The sequence below is a fragment of the Rhea pennata genome, chromosome 3 (assembly GCF_028389875.1).
Source record: "Rhea pennata isolate bPtePen1 chromosome 3, bPtePen1.pri, whole genome shotgun sequence".
Classification (NCBI taxonomy): domain Eukaryota; kingdom Metazoa; phylum Chordata; class Aves; order Rheiformes; family Rheidae; genus Rhea; species Rhea pennata.
In genome coordinates this window covers 22580516-22600567 of record NC_084665.1, presented here as the reverse complement: position 1 = coordinate 22600567, position 20052 = coordinate 22580516, and the positions used below count along the sequence as shown (strand labels likewise).

General features: G+C 41.9%; 2 protein-coding genes across 9 annotated transcripts in view; both read left to right on the top strand.

Moving 5' to 3' along the window:
- Positions 1-6448, top strand: part of MARK1 (microtubule affinity regulating kinase 1) — a 64988-nt gene extending 58540 nt beyond the window's left edge. For 4 of the 8 annotated variants that reach the window (XM_062571783.1, XM_062571781.1, XM_062571780.1 and 1 more), the window contains 2 exons: positions 1456-1500; positions 3660-6448. In XM_062571783.1, coding sequence (XP_062427767.1) covers positions 1456-1500; positions 3660-4014 — 400 coding nt within the window. In that variant the 3' untranslated portion in view covers positions 4015-6448. The remainder of the gene's footprint in view (positions 1-1455; positions 1501-3659) is intronic. The other 4 variants (XM_062571786.1, XM_062571785.1, XM_062571784.1 and 1 more) reach the window with 2 other exon arrangements.
- Positions 6449-8781: 2333 nt separating this feature from the next.
- Positions 8782-11644, top strand: C3H1orf115 (chromosome 3 C1orf115 homolog). The gene is made up of 2 exons (XM_062573560.1): positions 8782-9155; positions 10642-11644. Exons 1-2 carry the CDS (start codon positions 8889-8891, stop codon positions 10759-10761), a joined length of 387 nt encoding a protein of 128 aa, XP_062429544.1. The 5' UTR covers positions 8782-8888; the 3' UTR covers positions 10762-11644.
- Positions 11645-20052: the final 8408 nt, after the last annotated feature.

Below are 20052 nucleotides of genomic sequence, written 5' to 3'. Positions count from 1 at the left end.
AATAGTAAGAAGTGTATTTGCTGTTAAGTAATGAATCAATTTCAAGAGCACAAGCTGGGTTTTTCCGCTAGTTATGACTCACTGGTATCTTCCAAAAAATGGGACCTTGAATTTTTTTTGAAAAGCAGATTAAAGAGTTAGTATTTTTAAGTAAACTGTGTATTTATAATTAACATACTGTAAACTGTGTTGACCTTTGATTTAAAATAATCTTCATTATAAAAGATTTTTATATAACTTATTCTAAAAAAGATTATTTTGTCTTATAGTGCTAAAAAAGTCAAATGAAGAGTAGATTTTCCTGTAGCAAAGATAAGATTTATTTATTTATTTATTTATTTATTTCAACTTAAAAAGCTGTTTGGAACTTCTTTAATGGTTGGGACTACAGAGAACAAAGTTTGGGGGGTTTTGTTGTTCTTTAAACTGGCATCACCTAAATGCATACCTCTAACTTCTGTACTGTTTAGTAAATAATATTTTAAAACATACTTTGATTAGAAGGTGTTATGATAGACTTCTTATTTTTTGGCAAAGGTAAATGCCTTTTCTGGTAAGTATATAGAATATGCATAGTGGGAATCTTTAATCTATAGGGTATTGAAGTATTTTGTATCAATGATTTGTGTCAAACAATACTTCTGAGGTGCTAGTTATTAAAGTATTTGTGTTCTGGAGGTATTAAGTAACTAATTGAAATTATGTACTAAAATGCTTGTATTGCAGCACTAGGAATGTACCAAAGTGGCTTATACAGTCTATGGTATTTTCTTAAGTTGCTTCAGACTAAAAAGGCATGATACAAAATAGTTCCTTTATAAATTACAATTGTAATTTGAAAAGATAAGTATAATACTTAACTTGTAGCTCATCAATAATCTTACTGCAGTCACTATAACATCTGTTTAATTAAAGTTAAGCAGATGTTAAAGTAACTTTTCTGAACTGGCTTCCAAAGTTTTGGTCTGGCAAACACTTAGGCACGTCTTATCTTTATTTATGTGACTGTGCTGAACTGTGGGCATGTACACAGTGCTTTCGAGATCGACATGTAGTGACCTGGTCCAGAAAGGTGCAGGGTGGTTTGCACTAGCTGCAGCCTTGCGTGAGAGGAACCTCTCTGAACCAGCCCTTTGGGACTGCTGCTCTTCTGCGCTTGCTGAAATTATGTGTGGCAGTTGCACAGTCTGCAGTAGGTTGAGAACAATGTGTTAATCCTCACATAGGTTTAAAAAATATATTAAATAGTTACACGTCAGTGTTGAAAGAAGTTAAGGTATTGTAAAGAGAAATTAAAATTACAGCTGTGAAAAATAATATCAAATAGTATTAGACTTGACATTATTATGCTTTTTTTTTGTTCAGTAGTTATTTAACATTTGTTCTAGATATAGGTTTTCTTAACTTTTATTTTTCACCTTTATCATTGAATCTCAACCTTAACTTTGTTTTGAGGGATCCAAGTGAAGGCGAAGCCAGTGGCAGAACTGACACCTCAAGGTGAGGAGCCACTATTAATACTTCGCTCCTAGGTCCTTTGCATCAAGATTTAAGTGATTTCTTAAAGCCTTTTAATCATGATGTAAAATAGAATAGTGCTTAAATAATCTGCATTTAAAAGATACTGTGGATCTTGGGGGGAGGGGGTTTTGGTGAGATCCTTCAACCATTACTTTTTATATTGAATACTTTGCAAAAAAACCAAACTTTTTATTTAAGCATATTCCTGTGAATAATAATGCCCACGTAGGATTAAACCAATAATTTAGGCACTTCTTTAAAACCATGTTTTGGCTTATAAATATTTATATTATTTACTTTAGGCTTCAGTGAAAATGTAACATACTTTGTGTGTCTGGGTGTGTAAAATTTTGTATATGTACATATGTAATACATATGTATATGTGTTTATGTATAAAATTTTTACTGTGGTCACAAATTGCATTCATTACTAAAGCTGCGGTTTGCCACAAGTGGACACCCTGTAGTATCTGAGAAATGAATGTTACTTTGCGCCGAGAAAAAGAAAATAAGTGACATTCAGACAGAAAGGGTGATGACTGCTAAATGCTGACTTTGTATGGCAACCACTATGCACAAATGTTTTATAAGCAAAAAGCACTGTAAGTGCTCATTTTTTAGTATATCCGCTCTTTTTGGCGTATTTTAAAATTTGGATTTTTTTGGGGGGGGTCTATGCTTAGTACAGAGCGTAACTTCTTGTGCTACCTGGTGAACACGCAGTGCACACACACTGTAGTCTATTGCATTCTACACCAGTCTGTTACAGAAAGTATTGACCCAATTTTCAAAACAGAGCCAGTAAATCTTTATTTTAAAAAGCAGGACATTTCTAAACGGGATATGTTGTTTAATACACAGTGCCTGTTATCTGCATTAGCCCTTTTCTATCCAAAGTTGAATTCTTGAATTGGGAAGAGAAAAGAGGTTAATCAAATCTTCAAATAAAATTAAATGTGAAGTTACTTTCAGCTCTTGCTTTCGTTCTCTATCTTACTCTACTTTTTACCATTCTGCATTGTCTGTTTTAGGCTAAAAGTTGTTTGAGATCTTAACCTTGTCATGCTCTATCCCTTAATATTGATGTAATTCTCTGGAGATCACAATGAAATTTAAATTTGAAATGCTTGTTTTGGCTCCTCTCTGAATAGTGACCATGTATATAGACTATACCAAAATTAAAATGGCACCTTCCCCCCACCATCACTTCCCCCAGAGGGGGAGGCATCAGGCATCTCAAGTACTTGGGACAGGAAGACAAACTGTTGGCTAAGGAATTACTTTAAATTCTAAAATAATTAATGCTGTTGCTTAGAATACTTTGTAGAAAGAAATAAGCAATCTGGTTTGTAAAGAAGCTTTATAGCACTGACATACATTGGAAATTACTTGGGGTTTTGTCCAAGTCAATTTATCAGCTAAAATATTTGGTGGCTACATGTCACTGTTCTTCTGTGAAGAATCTGTTGGCTGTGTGTTTGACAGGTAGACAAACAAGCTATTTATCACCTAGGTAATCGCGGTGCAAAATTCGGCTTCATCAGTTAGAACAAGCCATGTTGTTAGAAGGTCTCTTTTACACAGAGAGCCGTCAAAATATATAATAAATGGGGTGGGGGAAGGAGAGGAATTAACTGAAGGCTTGTGAAGAGCAGGGTGAGGTTCCTTCCTTTGCTGCTTTTACAGTATAATTTATGCTTTGGGACTATATCGCTCAACTTCAGTTTTGTTGATGTATGGCATGCTCCAGATCATGAAATCAGCGGAACTTCAGTCATGCTTTTACATAGATTCCACTTTCTTTGGAGCAGTGCGATGTGTGTCTGTACTTACCATTGCATATGTGATCATCAGAATGTTTTAGAGCGGGGGTTTCCAAACTTCACTGGCTTTTGTTTCATGACCAGTAACTGCAGCAGCATCTGGCAGCAGCAACCTGTGCTGTGCCCAATTGCACAAGTGCAGAAGATGGCACACAGCTTTTCCATAAGTATCCATTTAATGCTTTGGCTTAGCTTATGGCTAGTGGTGTGTCGTTTGCGGTTTAGAAACCCCTGTTCAAGAACTGTATTTCTCTTCTAGCTCTTGATTTTAGTGCTTCTATTTTTGACCGCTCTGTATGTCACTACTTCTTCTAGGAGTGCTTCTGGAGAGCCAAAAGAAAGAGAAAAGGAGGATAGCAAAGATTCGAAGCCACGCTCCTTGAGGTTCACGTGGAGTATGAAAACCACTAGTTCTATGGACCCAAACGACATGATGAGAGAGATCCGAAAAGTGTTAGACGCTAATAACTGTGATTATGAACAGAAAGAGCGGTTTTTGCTCTTCTGCGTTCACGGTGATGCACGACAAGATAGCCTTGTTCAGTGGGAGATGGAAGTCTGCAAACTGCCACGGTTGTCACTCAATGGAGTTCGTTTTAAGAGAATATCCGGGACCTCTATTGCATTTAAGAACATTGCATCCAAGATAGCAAATGAGCTTAAGCTGTAAAGAGAAACTACATTTCTTGGGATCAGGGAAGATTCATACATGATCTACACTTTGAATGTACTGGTTACGCCTAATGTGATTGGCCTGTGAAGCTCCCCATGTAGAAATTGCCCTTATTGCAATAAGGTTATACATAGTTATTCAGAATTGTAAAGTTAAATCCAGTATAACCTATATTAAATAACTGTAGCTAAAGAAGTTATGTTCACATGTACAGGTAAGTATATAGAGCATTCTGTTCATTTTATGTTCATAGAGTTGTATAATAAAAGATGACTGCTTAAATACAGATCTTGTATAGTTGTCTAGATTTCTGCACAGAAATGTATGTTTGATGCTTTGAGTTGGAAAAGTTCTTCCCTATCACTTAACATTTTTGGTGGTTTTTATAAGTCTTACCTCTATCATGCATTTTTTTAAAAACTGTGTCCTGAGTCAAATGCACAAAAATAATTTTCACAACTGTAGCATGACCATTTTTAATTATTTAAAAATTGTTCATGATTTGAAGCAAAAGTCGATGAATAAATCGGCTTTTGTTCTACACAAGACTGTTCCTGCTTATCTTTGGCTCTTAAACCGTGTTATTGGACAGTGTTTAGTTGAAAAATACAAACATGTTTACAGTGTTGGCACTTACAGTTTAAAAACTTCGTTTTGCCTTGGGCCAGCTCAGAGCTGTGGGGGAACAGAAACCAGGCATTAGTAATGTTTTGTCTGCCGATTATAGTGCTTACTCCCTGGCCTGTTAACAAATGTAGCACCAAAATGGATAACCGTAAATTATTTCATTTGAATATCATGGTGTAAAATATCACTTGTTTGCTGCCTTCAGAATATTATAAATTCCATTTTATGGAACTATATTAATATTGGGACTGTTTAATAGCACAAGATAATCTGAAGTGTTGACCAATTGTATAAAGTAATAACACCACCTCAGGAATTAGCTTGGCTTTTGGAATATGTGCCCCCAAAGAGTACATGCAATTCCACATAATATTTTACAGCTAAACATACATTGTTTATAATGATAAATTGTTGATTTATGCTTTCGTGGTTGTACAGTTTGTTCCCATGTAACCTGTTTGTGTTTAATATTTTATCAGATTTCTTGTATTTATTCCACATCATTATGCCTGTAATGTGCAGCTTTGTAATTAGGCATTTGCTTACAGAAAAGAAAAAAAAAAAAAAAAAAACACTTTCCTCCCCCCTTCATAATTAATGATTATAAACTATGTAAAACCACTAGTACTGGTACATTTTAATACTTGTTATTTTGTACTGAATTAACCATAGAGGTTGGTTGTGCAATGTTATTTAATGTCGTAATTACTGTAATATCAACATATGGGCCCCATCTGCACACTTGTGAAGAATAGAAAGTTCGTTAAGAAATTGTCACTTTAAAAAATAAAAATAAAAAAAAAGCTGTGGTAAACTCTGTAACCCTAAGTTAGAAGGCTGTAAGTGTAGTTTATGTGCCATTCAATGATGGTTTTTTGACAGAGACGGACTTTACATGCTGTACTGTGATGTAGCTTTCTTCTGTAACAGTTCTGTTCTGACATGGACGTGTATTGTTGCCTTAGAAAAAGGGTGGTGTTTGGAAAGAAAGAACTGTAGCCCTCCCCCCCCCTTTTTTTTTTAATCTGATGTTCATTGAAACAAAATCTGATGCAAGTCATCTTGATTCACTGGTGCACTCTATTAAAACTTACTTGAACAGTTCTCATACTAAAATACTCGTTGTTTGCCCTTTATAAATGTGCAATAATTATTGCAGGTAGAGGAGCAGCCTAGATGTGTCTAATTGCAGGTATGTGTTATGTCTGAAGTTTTTGTTTAGTTGTTTTAGGGATGTGGGGTTGTTGGTGGGTTGTGTGTGTGGGGGGGGTGTTTTTCTTGTTTGTTTTTTGTTTGTTTGTTTGTTTTGGGTTTTTTTAGTGTAAAGACTTCATATTCTACCTAGTGTGAATTCAAAATTTTCATTGCATCAGTTGTAGGTCCTACGCTGTCTAGAAAATACCAGTGGTTTTAGCACTTCATGGAAATAGATGTCCAGAAAATATTCCAGAAATTCACCAAAAATCAGTCTCAGGAAGGATTTGTGTATCTGCTGAATTAATCCATGAATGTTCATTTGTCCTTGAAAATGCACCACTAGAATGTAACAGCAATGGCGTTAATCTAAGATCATGTATGAATTTAGTAATGAAACAAAATGCTTTGCCTTCTTGGAAAGTTCTGTGTAAAAAATATAGGTCATGCTGTGAGACAGTGGATTAAATACTTGTGAGAGTTTCCTGCATTATATGTTATATTTTTACATGGCTTACTCTGCCCTAGATTGTTACCATTTCTGACCATTTTATGTAACTGGAGATGAGTCTGTATTAATGTTTCATAAAACATAGACATCATTTCAAGATGACAGAGGTTACGAGTTTTGGTTCAATTCTCCCATGAAATGTTAAATTGGCATATGGGGATTTCCGTATTTCTCTGTGGGAAGTGGGTGGTTTGCAAGTAACACAATTTCCTGAAACTGCCAGCAGTGTGAAATCGCAATGATTCCCAAATCGTGGGGCGCTCCTTCCTTTGGCCCTACTGGAAGATACTAGGTAAGTTGTGAACCAAATTAGACTCTCTAGAAGTACACAAAACGCGTCGGTAAGGGCGCAGTCGGAGCGCGTGAGTTGTAGCCCTGCTGTACCCGAACGTTTGCTTTGAAAATTCACCGATACTAGCAAGAATAAGATGGGAAGATCCAAGAATGAATTTTCAGAACTGCTAGTTTTATTGGCAAGCTGAACGTACTTAGTATGGAAATCAGTAAGACGCTGCATACTGAATCCTCGGTGCCTGTTTTTGAGTCACTCCGCAGCTGCTCTGTTATGTAGCTGTTACGTCTGAGATGCACTTCGGAAGAGTGGGATAAGAACATTTGTATCCGAAATGCAGCTCGACTTTCATGTGGGAGGGGATCAGTGTAGCTTTAACTTGAGAAATCCGAAAGACGGCTAAATGCCACATCATATTCTGCAATACCAGGAAGGGATAAAGATGTCTCGGATCTGAAGCTGTCTTACATACTTGACTGTAATTACTTGGCTGCGTTTCCCCTCCCCCCCCCCCCCCCCTTTGGAAAGCTAAAGAATGTGGTTTGGTGTTTTGGTTTGGGACTGTTTTGGAGTTTGTTTTTGTTTTGTTTTTTTATATGCTTTATTTTTTAAGGCATGTAAACATTTCCAAACCAAGCAGCTCCTTTTTCAGTCTTGTATAGTGCATTAAAAAACTATTCAGGACAATGAGCAGACTAAATGTTCATTTCTGCTTCTGTGGATGAAAAATGTACTCAAGAATGAAATGTCATCATTAACGCCACTTAATTATGATGGTGAAATGGAGAGAGCTGTTATGCATGGGAACTTTGATAAGTGATATCATACACTTAAAACGAACCTTGGACCTTGTAATCTGAGAGAACATGCTGTTATGCTTCCCTGGTTGCAATCAGGATACATATGCTCTTAGTTTTTGGTAGCTGAATTTGGGAAAATGAAACAAACTCATCCTGTGAAAATCCATTGGGTGATGAAAGGCATGGTCAATGTCCTTGCACTTCTAGGATGGGGAGAAGTGTCTTTTCAGTAAGGGGTATTTAAATAAAAATATAGAGGCAAGTACTCTTCAGAGATCCAGAAAGTTACTTAGTGCTTAAAAAAAAAAAAAAAGAAAAAAAAGAAAGTCTCTGAAGGTAGCATGAGGTTAGTAAGATGAAAGATCTCATTCAACAGTTGCTTATTGATATTCTGTTTCTTAATGTTGCTACTTCATCAGCATCAATCGTCGCTTCACTCTTAGCGAGTTAGAAGATGGTAGCACATTCAAAGCTACAGGAACGCAGCAACTTTAGCATGCAAACTTTAATTAATCTGCTATGCTGCTGTTTCAAGCTTTTTACTGAGTGAATGCTGTTGAAATAGATACTTAAAACTGGATCTGTGGTGCTCCTTTGCATCATCTTGTCTGTTGAGGTCCCCTGTCCTGGCACCTCGCACCAGCGTAGGTCCAGCCGCAGGCCCGGGGAGGCGGAGGAGACGGTCAGCTCTCTGGAAAGGCAGCGCTGCTGTAAGGGCCGCAGCTGGTCTCATTCCATCCATGACTATTGCTCAGGAGCTGAAGTCCTTTCCTGGGTTTAGGTCTCCACTTCAGCCAAGACCATGCAAGCAGGATGGGTGGTGCCTTTTGATATAAAATAGGGGAAAGGACAGAGTCCTTTTTCCCCCATGACAGACCTGACTTAGGCTTTTATTCCCACCTTTTAGGTGACTGACTTCCTGCTTCTCCGTTACGCAGCTGCTTCGAGCTGTGGCTGTGAGAAAACAGCGCTACACTAGGTGCAGGATTTACTTGCTGAATATGAACTGCGCCTTGGAAAGGGGCAGGCGCGGGCTGGAGGCTTCGCTCGTCGTTTAGAGAAATCCTCGTTACCGGATTAGTCTAGTCCCCTTCTTACTGCAGCTGCTTGTCAGAAATACGCGGTCGCAGGGCCAGAGCTCCGCGCCGGCGGGGCCGTCGGACCGGGAGCAGCAGCTGCTCCGGGGCGCTCGGCGGGCGGCAGAGCAGCAGCGGGGGGCGGCCGCGGGCGGGACGCTGTGGTGCCTTCCTCCCCCCCCCCCCCCTCCTCCTCCTCCTGCTGCCGCTGCTGCGGGCGCCGGGGGAGGGAGCCCCCGCTCCGCCAGCCCCCGCGGGGCGGCACCGCGCCGCTGCCCCGCTGCGGCCACACCTGAGGGGCGGCCGCGCCCGCGCCGCGGAGGAAGAGGAGGAAGAGGAGGAAGAGGCGGCGGCGCTGGCGCGGCACCGCCATGGCCGTGGGGGCGCGCCTGGCCGCCGCGGCGAGGGGCCGGCGTGCCCGCGGCGGGGCGGCCGAGGAGCGGGTGGCCATCCTGCGGGGCGAGGAGGAGGAGGAGGCGGCGGCGGCGGCGGCCGGGGGGGCCGCGCCGTCGGGGGCCGGCGCGGCGGGGCGGGCGGTGCGCTTCGCCCTGCTGCCCGAGCGCTACGAGCCGCTGCGGCCGCCGCCCGCCGCCGCCGCCAAGCGGCCCCGGCGCGGGCGGCTGAGCAAGTACGGCAAGGTGAGAGCGCGGCGGCGGCCCCGGCCCCGGCGCTGCCCCCCTTCCCCTCGGGAAGACACGCGGACGGAGTGCCCCGACGGACGGGCTTAGGAGCTCGCACTTCCTAGCTGCCCCGGGGAGCTGCTGCTCTCTCGCTACCCTCGCTGGTAGGAGAAGACGAAGCAGTGTGTTCTTCCGTGCGTTCCTGGCTTTCGGATCCAAGCGGCTCTTTCACTTTCCCGTGTGGAAAACAGCTGAACTTGGAATCCGGGGGCTGGGGTTACTCTGGGGAGGGTGAGTGCGTTTCGCCCCGAAAGTGCGATTAACAGGAATCGCGTTGCTCCTCTTTCTCCGTGTGACTTCGGCAAAAGCGATCTCGGACGGGTCTGGTGTTATTTGTTGAGAAAAAAAGTATGTTTTCTTCGTTAGTGGGAAAAATCTGCATAGTATCTGGAATCTTTTCCTACCCGAGAAATTACAAATGTCCGTGTGAGACCCAACTTTCCATCGTATTTTTAAAAAACAGTGATTTTGGTAAAAGAGATGATAGCTATGTCTGACATCCAAAAAATGCAGTTAGGCTGGGGAAGGTGCTTACTTCTGAAATACATAGACTCTGTGTATGACAGCGTAGTAATGAACCGTCTCCCAAACATGAGTGTGTTTGATATAGAAGGGAGGAATAGAGAACACTTACTTCATATGGCAGCACAGTTGTAATCCAGCTTCAAAAAACTCTAGGGATGTAATAGCTACTGATCGGATTTCACTGACATCCTTATATTTAAAAATATATCCTGTGTTTCAGTGTTTGCCATATTAGAATAGGCAACCTTGATCTAGTCCCAGGTGACCATGAAGTAATCTTCATCTCTAATTTTTCCCCAGACTGAGTCAAAATGGATTAATTCTCTAGTGGAAAGCGACCATTTAGAAAGGCTATCAAGAATGAAATTAAAATTAGATTCAGGTTTTTATTTTAAGTAATATGTGGCAAGTTATCTCAAGTGTGGTACACAAATTCTTAAATATGTACAGGCATAAAAACAGGTCAAAATATGCTCATTTTTGGCAAAAAGGAATGACATTTCCATGAAAATATTTTGTGATCTATTGCCTTCTTGTTCAACTCCAGTTTTAACAGCTTCTTTACTTTTAAGTGTTGATAACATACTTAGAACGTGTGTTTGTGGGAAATACGCTGGTACAAACTAAAGTGTGAATTTCAACTAGCGTGTTTTTTTTTTTTTTTTTTTTTTGAATAAAACCCACAAAAAAGCACCAAACTTTCAGTGGAATTGGGGCCTGTTGGTTTAAATAAACTCTGTGGGTGTGCGTTTCTATGTGTGTAAAAATAGATGGCAAAATTTTTGTTCATGTGCACAAGCCCTAGCTAGATAGGGGAGAAGACCATTTCCCAGCGGGCTAGAGAAGGGGCTGCCAGAGCTATTTTCTTTGCGGATGTTTTCTGTTACCTGTCGTTTCTCTTCCCCCCCCCCCCCACCAGAACGTGGGCAAAGCTCTGCGGAAGGGATGTCGCTACTTGGTGGTCGGCCTGCAAGGATTAGCCACGGCCTATTCCTCCCCCTTCGGAGTGGCGGCTCAAGTGGCATCGCTCGTCCGCTAGCTAGCGCGGCTCTGCTCGTCCCGGGGCACAGGAGATCAGCCTTCGCGGAGCGCTGCGCTCTCTTGGAGCTGAATCGTTCGCTTGCTGAGAAACCAAAGGCAGCGTCGCCGGTGGCCTGCTCCCCCCTTACCCCGGACTGAGCGCTCTTCCCTGCAAAAAACTCTGGCGCTTTACAACCATTAAAATCGGATCGGGTCAAAGAACACGCGACTTAGACTAATTGGACTGAAGTGTGTTATTAGGCATGGTTTGGGTTTCTAAAGCCTTGTGAAAGGGAGCCAAGGACAGATGGAAAAGCAAGTAGATGAGGGAGAGAGAAACGTGTGAGAGTAGAAGAGGGGTGGCTGGGGAGGGAGGTGGAGGGCATCTGAGTCTGCCTTGAAAGAGGGGCTGTTGAAGTAGTGAAGGAAACAAATAGCGAGAGATCAGGAAAAGGCGGCTTCAGTTTGTGTGTTTTGTTTGGTTGTGCTTTTCCCCGAGGTGGCTGAAATGATCCATATGCTTAAAAATGTGCCTGGATATCAATGGACTGTGGTCTGAAACAGCGTGGGCTTTGCTGTCCCTCTGTCGTTCATCTCAAACACCGAAAATCACGAGTCCTTCCAATCTTAAGCCTGTTGTAAAAATCATAAGATCTTTAAGAAAAAAGAAATGTTTTCGCCTTCCAGTTTGTCTCCTGGGCATTAAGAGTTCACACTAATCAATATTTTCAAGCTTTCTTCTGCTGCTGTGAAATCTTATGTATATTTTTTTTACTGAGAACTGAGTTTATATCCAATTTTCCTGATTCTGGAAGCTGGGGCTTTAAGAACAACAAATACTCTCGTGTTTGCTGGAGGAAAAAAAAAAAAAAAAAAAAAGATTACCAGCTGCACCTGAAAAACTACAGATATTGTTCATGCAGAGCAATTTGTAATTTGTGTAATAATGGGGACAAATAATCTGCTAGCTCCATCTTCATTTCCTTATGTGAAAGCTGTAGCTAGAGAATGTCAGTATTACATGGCTCAGCTGAGGGATGCGGATGGAGCAGTTTCAGTGTCGCACCTCAAGCAATGTAATTATAACTTTTATTGATGACATAAGCAAGCATTTTTATGGGCCTTCTATGTTTTGATTTTTCTGTCAATCTTCTGAGTAAATGATTTCCCTGCTAGCACTTCTCTGTTTCATAGATCTTTCTACTCTTGATAATATTTGTGTAATCAAGGACTTGAGTTGTGTTCTGGAAAAAAAATGCTCTTCATGTGCTTTCTTTGCCTTTTTTTTTTTTTTTTTTTTTTTTTTTGAATGAAGGAGAATTGCCTGTCTTAGCAAGCCAGACTGTATTTCTTTTAAATGTAGCAAAAGAAATAAAGATGCATTTTTATATTCTCTTCTAACTGGACTGTAAATAAAAGTAACACGAGCCATGTGTTGTGACTACCTACACGCGCGAGTGAGCGCACAAACAAGAAGGAATTTCTCAGCTGTGACCCAGGCGCAGGGGGGAAGTTGCAGTATAAACTTCCCAGTGTTGTTCTGTCCGTGGCCTCAGCCCTCTTCTAGAAGGATGTGAAACAGCAAAGACTATATGGAAAAGCTCAGGAAAATCAAGGTATAGAGATTAGACAAGAGAGGATTAAGTTAGAGAGATCTAAAGCTGCTTGAGTTGAGTATAGGCATATCCCCAAAGGGATTTGGTGCCTTAGTTTCATGCCTTTAGTTGTTTCTCTTTAACTTTCTTGAGCTTCTCTGTCTCTAGAGGCCCTGGGGGTTACAGACATATTTCTGTCCCTCTTACTGGCCCCACCAGCACGCTGGAGGCAGTGCACTGCTGCGGTGTCCTCTGCAATGAGAAGAGAGCTGTCCTCCAACACACATCACATCAGTCCCTGAATATTTTGGGATCAACCTGAAATTTTATTGCACTGCTGTGTTTTGTCTTCTGAAGTATTAATACTTTTCTGAATGTCTAAAACATTGCAAGCGGAATGTATGTCTCTGGTTTTCATTAAATACGTGTCTACCCTTCCACGTGTCCTCTGAAGAGGAAGACTGTTCCCTCTCATAGCAACATGCAGGACTTCAGTGCATGGACTTTCCACAAAGGTAAACATGAACTTTAGCTTGTAAACTATTCAGCACAATGATGACTACTGATTTTTGTCTGCTGACCTGTGCTCTCTGCTCCCCTGGTGCAACTTCAAGGGAATAACTTTGTTACCATCAGTACAGGACAAGAAAGATCTATAAATGGAATTTTTTAGCAGCGAGTTTGAGAAAAGAAAAGCTTAATACCTATTGGCAAGACTGACTTGTGCTTAAAGTGTTTCTAAAATGGACCAAAATCAAAGAGAGAAGAGGGAGAAAAAAAGTAAGCAAGTAACCTGTGCTGTTATAAAACAGCTGGTGATTCATGCAGGACTATTCTCCTTCCTCAGAACAAATGATTTATTTCTTGCTGAGGCTGACAGTTACTGCTGCTTATCAGGACTTCTTAATAGAAGCAATTCTTCATTCCTCAGCTTGTGATTTGCGAAGCAAACCTTGGCTTTGCTATTCTCTTCACAAGCCCAGCTCAAACAGCAAGAAAAAAAAAAAGGAGACCGGACACAGGGGCATGAGGTTCATTTTTCAGCGGGGTTGGAGGGCAGAGGGCCGTAGCTGCTGTTGGCTGCAAGAGCATCCCTGGCACTGCGGCGTCTGACGTAGGCACGAGCCGAAGAGGCAGGGCAGGGCAGGTTCTGCAGCGCCATCCAAGTGCTGTCATGAGAACAGGACCCGAGTAGCACGGCGGGGGGCTCGGCTCTCCTGGACAGCCCTGGTGGCACGCCAAATCACGAGGGCAGCCGGGGATTAGCCCTCAGCTTTGGCATGGGCTTCGTGTGCTCCTAGTGAGGCTGGCTTTGGAGGAGGCCCCCAGGCAGGGAGAGCTTTCACCTAATGGGCAAAGGCAGGCTGCTTTCCGAAATGAGCTTGTCTGCAGCCGTGTTTCCGGGTTCCTTTTAACGGGTCAAAATAGACAGTTGATCCTCTCACCCACAGAGGTTGGAAGCTGTGTATATCGCAGTCGAGCAGATACACGGGGAAGATTTGATTTGACATTCGAGCTGAATGAAATGCATTTCTCCCTTCAGGCATTTGCTTTGCACCTCTACCCATTGCTTCGCCTGGCAGGTTTTTATTTTTCTGTGAGCGTGCTACTACGGTATCTCATTCTCCCCTCTGCTTCTTCATATTTCTACCCCTCTTTCACCGTAGTTTACAGTAAATGCACCATTAAAAAGCTCAAGAAGCTGAATACATGCAAGAGTGGTAGAAAGCAGTCAGCTCTTCCAAATACCTCTTAGAAAGGACCTCCACTCACCTGACTTAGCCTAGCAAGTCATTTTAAATCAAATCCCTGCCTCTTCCCAGTTCACTGAGTCACTGAGCAGAAGAAAGTCTGTTTCTGCTGTTCTTGCCAGAACAATTTAATGGCTGCTCTAGTTTACCGTAGGCGCTGCGGAAATAGCAGAGGACTCGCAGCTATTGTCTTTTGTCCAGCAAAATTAGTCACAAGGAAGCGTTTTACTGCACGGCTCGCTTTGAAGGGCCGTAACTGAGGAAGGCCGCAACACACCACGACACGTCACTTAGGCATTTCGAAACTCTGCTAGTCTCAGGCCAACGTTCATCTCACAAGTGAATGACTTTTGTGTCCTCTGAAGACCAGCAAAGGGGTAGGTTTTGGGCTGGGATGCTGTAAAAGAAGTTTTCTCTTTTTCTGTATCCCAAGTCCCTTTTCAGCTCTTCTAAGAAGGAAATTTGTCCTAAAATCTGTGAGAAGATTCTGCAGTTACCTACACACAGTGTGCTCTGGATTTTTTTTTTGTTTGTTTTTATTTTAAGCAGCAGTATAGAGACCCTAATGAACATGTAGATAATGAAGATTAAATTGATGGAAGAAATTTTCCCCTTCCTTTTTCATATAGGAAGTATTGTCAGGCTTCCAGGCTTGTTTTGGGGTGTAGCCTGAGCTCAGAGAGAGTGGTGCTCCTTCTTGAATCCCACGTCAGCCATGAGGAGGGCTCAGGGCTCTGGGCTTGCTTAGCGTGGAGAAGTGAAGGTTTGGGGGCCTCTCAGCAACTTTTCAGTGTGTAAGAAGGGGTTGCCAACGACGCGGAGCCAGGCTCTCTACCGAGGTGCACAGCAGGATAGCAAGAGCCAATGGTCATGAACTGAAACTGGGGAGGCTCCAGCTGCATATAGGGGGAAAAAAATCCCTAGGATGACAATTAAGCACTAAAATGTCTGTGGATGGTATTCAGTCATAAAGCAGGAGTAACGAGAAAGGTTAAAAATAGCTTTTGTATGGAGATATAAAAGACAGATATCCTCACCCTCCACCACGCCTAGCTAAAACCATAGATGCTAAGACTAAAGCTTTGCTTCTGATGACAAGGAGCAACTTGCAGAGATGTCACTGCAAACTGCATTAAGAGCAGTTTGGCCCTTGGCAAAGTTTCTGCTCTGCTGAATGATGCTGGCTGAAAGGCAATTGTCCTTTAGTGCCATCTCCTGGGAAAAATGCAGATTTCCAGCCGTGTTAGCCATGCTCCTTGTTCTGCATCTCCTCCTCCTGCAGGGATAACCTGCTCTCCCCAAGGCAGGCCCTCTAGTTTGTCAAGGCTGGTCCCTAGGAAGTTGGGTCCCAGCACTATAACATGTCTCTGCATACCAGTGTTTTACACCCAGTCAAATCTGAACCTTTGTGTCCTGTTTGCAATTATTTCAAATGTAAAGATATACAAACATTGCGTTTGTTTTCTTTCTAAACATCTAAATATGCATTGTACTTTGGAGAGTCCCATCCTTCCCCTTGATGGCTGCTAGGTCATCTCGTCTGAAATCTGTCCTGGTGCTGCAGAGTGCACCACTGCCCAGCAAAACCTCTCCTTCGGTCCCTACCTGCCTTCCCAGCCCACATGCAGCTCTACCCTGACGATTCAAAATCCTAAAGCTGCCTGCCCGAAACTGGACTCATCTGGAGAAGCATAACTACAAACACAGACAGAATCTGTAATGTAATTAGGCTGTATTTGTTAACATTGGACTGAACATTTGCTTGGACCAACTATCACTCTATTGCCTTGGTGAATTCACTGACACCAAAGTTTAACATTTGACTGGAGGAAAAAGGTATATTTCAATTAATTTTCCTATATGACAGGACAGTGAACAAAGTAACCTACCTAGCTTTTATGTATTTATGATTCCTTATGTAGGAAAAGCCCCAGAAACACACTGCCTTATCTTACTGCGCTGTCTCCCCAGAAGGCATCTATCACTAATGACCCTATTTTTAATTCTATCACCACCAATTATTTGCCTGAGATTCTCCCCTACATTAATTTCACTGAGCTCATTTATAGAGTATGATTCACTGAACTCTGATTTCCTTGAAGATTATTAGAGGAAATAGCAATGCTTTTATCCTCCCATCCTCTCTGTGGAGGAATCTTTTGAATGTATTGTTTATTCTGTGTTTGGAAGGAAGGATTTAATTTGTGTGTGTAATATAATGGTATTAATATAATTTTTATCACATCTTACCAAAATCAATGTGACATGCTGGGAGATGAAGAAAATGGGATGACTGCATATTCAGCAGTGTCATCCCCTCATCCTCTGTCTTCTGGGAATTATGACAGAATTGCTGAAAAAATATCTGAAATGGCCCTGCTGTGCTCATTTAATCCCCATGCCTTCACTGAGAGAAGAACAACCTGCATTTAGCACCACCTTGGCACCCTTTCACCAAGCCTGTCATTAAAAGTATTCAATAATGCTAACAAGACTAAACAAAAACCTTTGCAGGCAATCACAGCCAGTGTTTTGCCATCTTTGCCACAAGGAAATTTTTGTTACGTCCAGCCTAAATATCCCCCTTAGAGCAGTATTTTATGCTTTCCCAAACTACAGCAGTATCCACATATTTGAAGACCTACAAAATTGCCAGTCTTTTCTTTAGCTGAAACAACTAAAATCCATGCAGACCACCTTTCTTAGACCTCTGACTGATCAGTGGCTACAAAAGAGAGTCTAGAAGATTTGCCTCTGGAGGAATTATCTCCAATAGTACAGTGCACCTAAACACAGGTATGTCATTACTTTTTCCATAAAATCTGTTCCATTTGAAAACTTGTCATATGGTGTTTCTGAGCTGACAAATGCTTTATCAAGCTTATTACCTGCTTTCTGAACAGAGAGAGACTGGCCCCAAGTTGCCATGGGTTTGACACTACAAATCTTCCACTTTGTCAGACACATTTTAAGGAAATTCTTCCTGGGAAAAGATCTGGTGTGGAGAATTTCAGCAGAAATGATTTGAAGTTTTCCAAAGTTAAAAACGTTTCCTGGGAAATTCAGATTTACTGTACTCTGGCTACAGCAAATACCATTCTGTTGCACTAGAGGCAGTGTTTGGTGTGTAACAAAATCAGTAAACAGATTTTTTTCTGAAGGGCTTTATTCACACTGTTTTATAACAGAAGGAGTTAGCGACTCCTAGGTAAGCACATATGTGCCTGATACAGAGGATAAAACGGAGCTGCTGGTTAAGCTGCTTACTGGAGGCTTTTTGAGAGGTGCCTGCAGTGTGGCTGAACAGACAGCTTTTCTCAAAGCCTGCTGTCTTAGACCTGAAACAGTAAGCCATGGCCATGCTCTTTGCAGCCATTTCTCATTTTATATTCCTTGCATCGCAGCAGGAGAGGAGAGACTATGCAGATGCCGCTGCCTTCTGTTATTCCTCCTAAAGCTCCCTCACGCAGTAGTTTTCAAGAAGAGTCAGGGCTGAATGTAACAGATGCTTTTTGGAGCTGGGCTGAACAAAATTTCCTTGGGCTCCAGGCTGGCAGATTTAGGGAACAAAGGTTTCTTGTCCTTCTTGGGTTTATAAGTAAATTATTCTCTAAGTTAATATGCAGTTGCTAGCAAAGGCTACATATTTCTAGTTTTAGTTAATGGGGGTCCTACAAACTGCAAGAAACTTCTTTTGTAAACCATTGTGCTATCACAGTGTATAACTAAAAAGTAGCTGTAGCTATTCACAGCACCACGACCCTGGATCAGTCTAAACTTCTCCAAATTCTCATGCTGATAAAGCATATACGCTCCAGCCCCATTTTCCCTGGCAGCCAGAAGAAAGGAACAAGCAATAAGAAAGCAAGAAATAGCTCATTCAGAATTATCTTCTCTTATTCCAAATCTTGCCATCTTTATGCCTCTTAGGCTAAAGGTCAGAGAGTGAAAGCCTTCTGCATTGTGATTTGCAGTGGAGAACACTACCAGTGCTCAAGAAATCACAGAAGATATCGACTCATTTTTGGTTTAAATTCATGAAAATAAATGGCAATTTTCATTAGAAATGCCTATGTTCATTAGAAAAGTTGTAACCAGAATAAAAATTAATCTTTTTTTCATTTATTTAATTTGATTCACTGCTTTTAGTGTTAGATTCTAAAAACAACTTGTGTTTTCATTATTTTCCCTTTAGTACTTATGTTAATTTGTTTTGATTCATGCTTGTAAGCACTGCTTATTGGGACAGTACTTACTAATTAGACGGTCATGGCAGTTTTGTTGAACATTTGCTAGTACATTGGACATCTGGTTCCCTTTGTAGTGCTTTTCTGCTCCTGTGGGTGCGGTTGCAGATTAAAGACCTTTGTGTGAGCATAATTAAATTACAAAATATTGACTCTTTGTTGAATTAGAAGAATAATGGTTATCAAAGAGCATGCAAGTGTTCTAAGATTGTGCAGCAGGCCTGGTTCGACTTTCATTTCTGTGGCAGCTTCACAAATTCTTCCAGAATAATTATTTTTGACTCAGTGGGCCTGGGAGGCCAAATGATTCGAAAGCAGAGGGGAAAAGGGAATGCTGGGATTTCACAACAGACTCTGCAGTTTAGAGTGTGTGATTTTCCTGCTAGAGTGGGGAGATCCAATGGTTATGGAAAACAGAGTATCTTACTGTGGTTTATGAGTACGGCCTGTCAGTGTTGCAGTGGGAAGGTGTGTGGTGGGTTCAGGCTTGTCATCAGGCAGCTACGACGGCTGCCAGGAAACCCCGCATGTAATGGGACTGGTCTTGCCTTCAGTGCGCTGCCCAGCATCATTTGACAAGCCTTTGGGAAAGAAAATCAAGTTACTTTACAACATTGTGGGGGTGCGCCTGGGGAGGAGATACCCCCTTGAGTTTTCCCTGTGTTGATCAGCTCCATTTCAAACTGGCAGTTCCAAGTTATAAGCAGATGGGAAAGCAGTACCTGTGATTAGAGGAGGGAACCTGCACCTTTCAACACCGCATCCTCCCAGAGGATCCTGGGGGGCTCAGAGGGCCTCTACCAATCTTGATGTCAGACAGTGTGAATGAATAGGATGGAAACACCAAATAGGAAGCAACCTTCAGAAGATCCCCATGCCACTGATGCAAGACAGGTAACTCCCAATTTACTCATCCAGACCCTTCAATTTAATCATCAAGGTAGTATAAGAAGTAAAGGGTTTCATGTGATTTGAAAGGTGAACATGGAGAAGACTAAAAGAATATCTCATGCACAAGTGCAACAGCAGCATGAAGCCCTGCTGATCAAAAGTTTAAACTCCAGCATGAACTGGGCTTGTTCCAGGGGCAAATGCATGATAAACTCTAAGCCTATCATATATACAGAACATGTGGAAGAGCTGTAGGCTGCCAAACCAATCCTGGCATATTCAAATGGTACCTGAACTACCTTTACTCTTCCTGTGATCAGCCCTTTCTGATTAATGAGTGGCAAATGGTATATAATGGATTCATACAGTTCTTAATGTGACATGGAAGAAAATAAAATGAGCTATTAATTACAGCAATAGCCTAATGGTATGTTATTGAAAACCAAAGACAAGCAGAGCGTTTTAAGTGGCCCTGCTTATCCTTAGAGTTGTGGACTACTTGTAGAATTAGGAAGGTCTGAAAATGGCCTTAGGGCATGACTTAGTCAAACAGCAAAGTAGAGAACCAGAGTGAAAAGGGATTGTCATCCCTTCTGCTTTTTCCCAAAGCTAATGTTAACAGAGACCTTTACCCCCAAATCAGCCAGCAAAATAAGTCTGTAAAACGAGAATAACAGGGAGGCATCACCCAAGATGGCCTGGAGACCACTTAAGTAACACTAAGCGTCCTGATGAGGAATGTAAATCTCACTCACTTCTGCACCAAGAAATGGTCTTGCAGACTATTAGTATACCAGCACGTCTGCCTGCCCAGCACCCTCCCAGC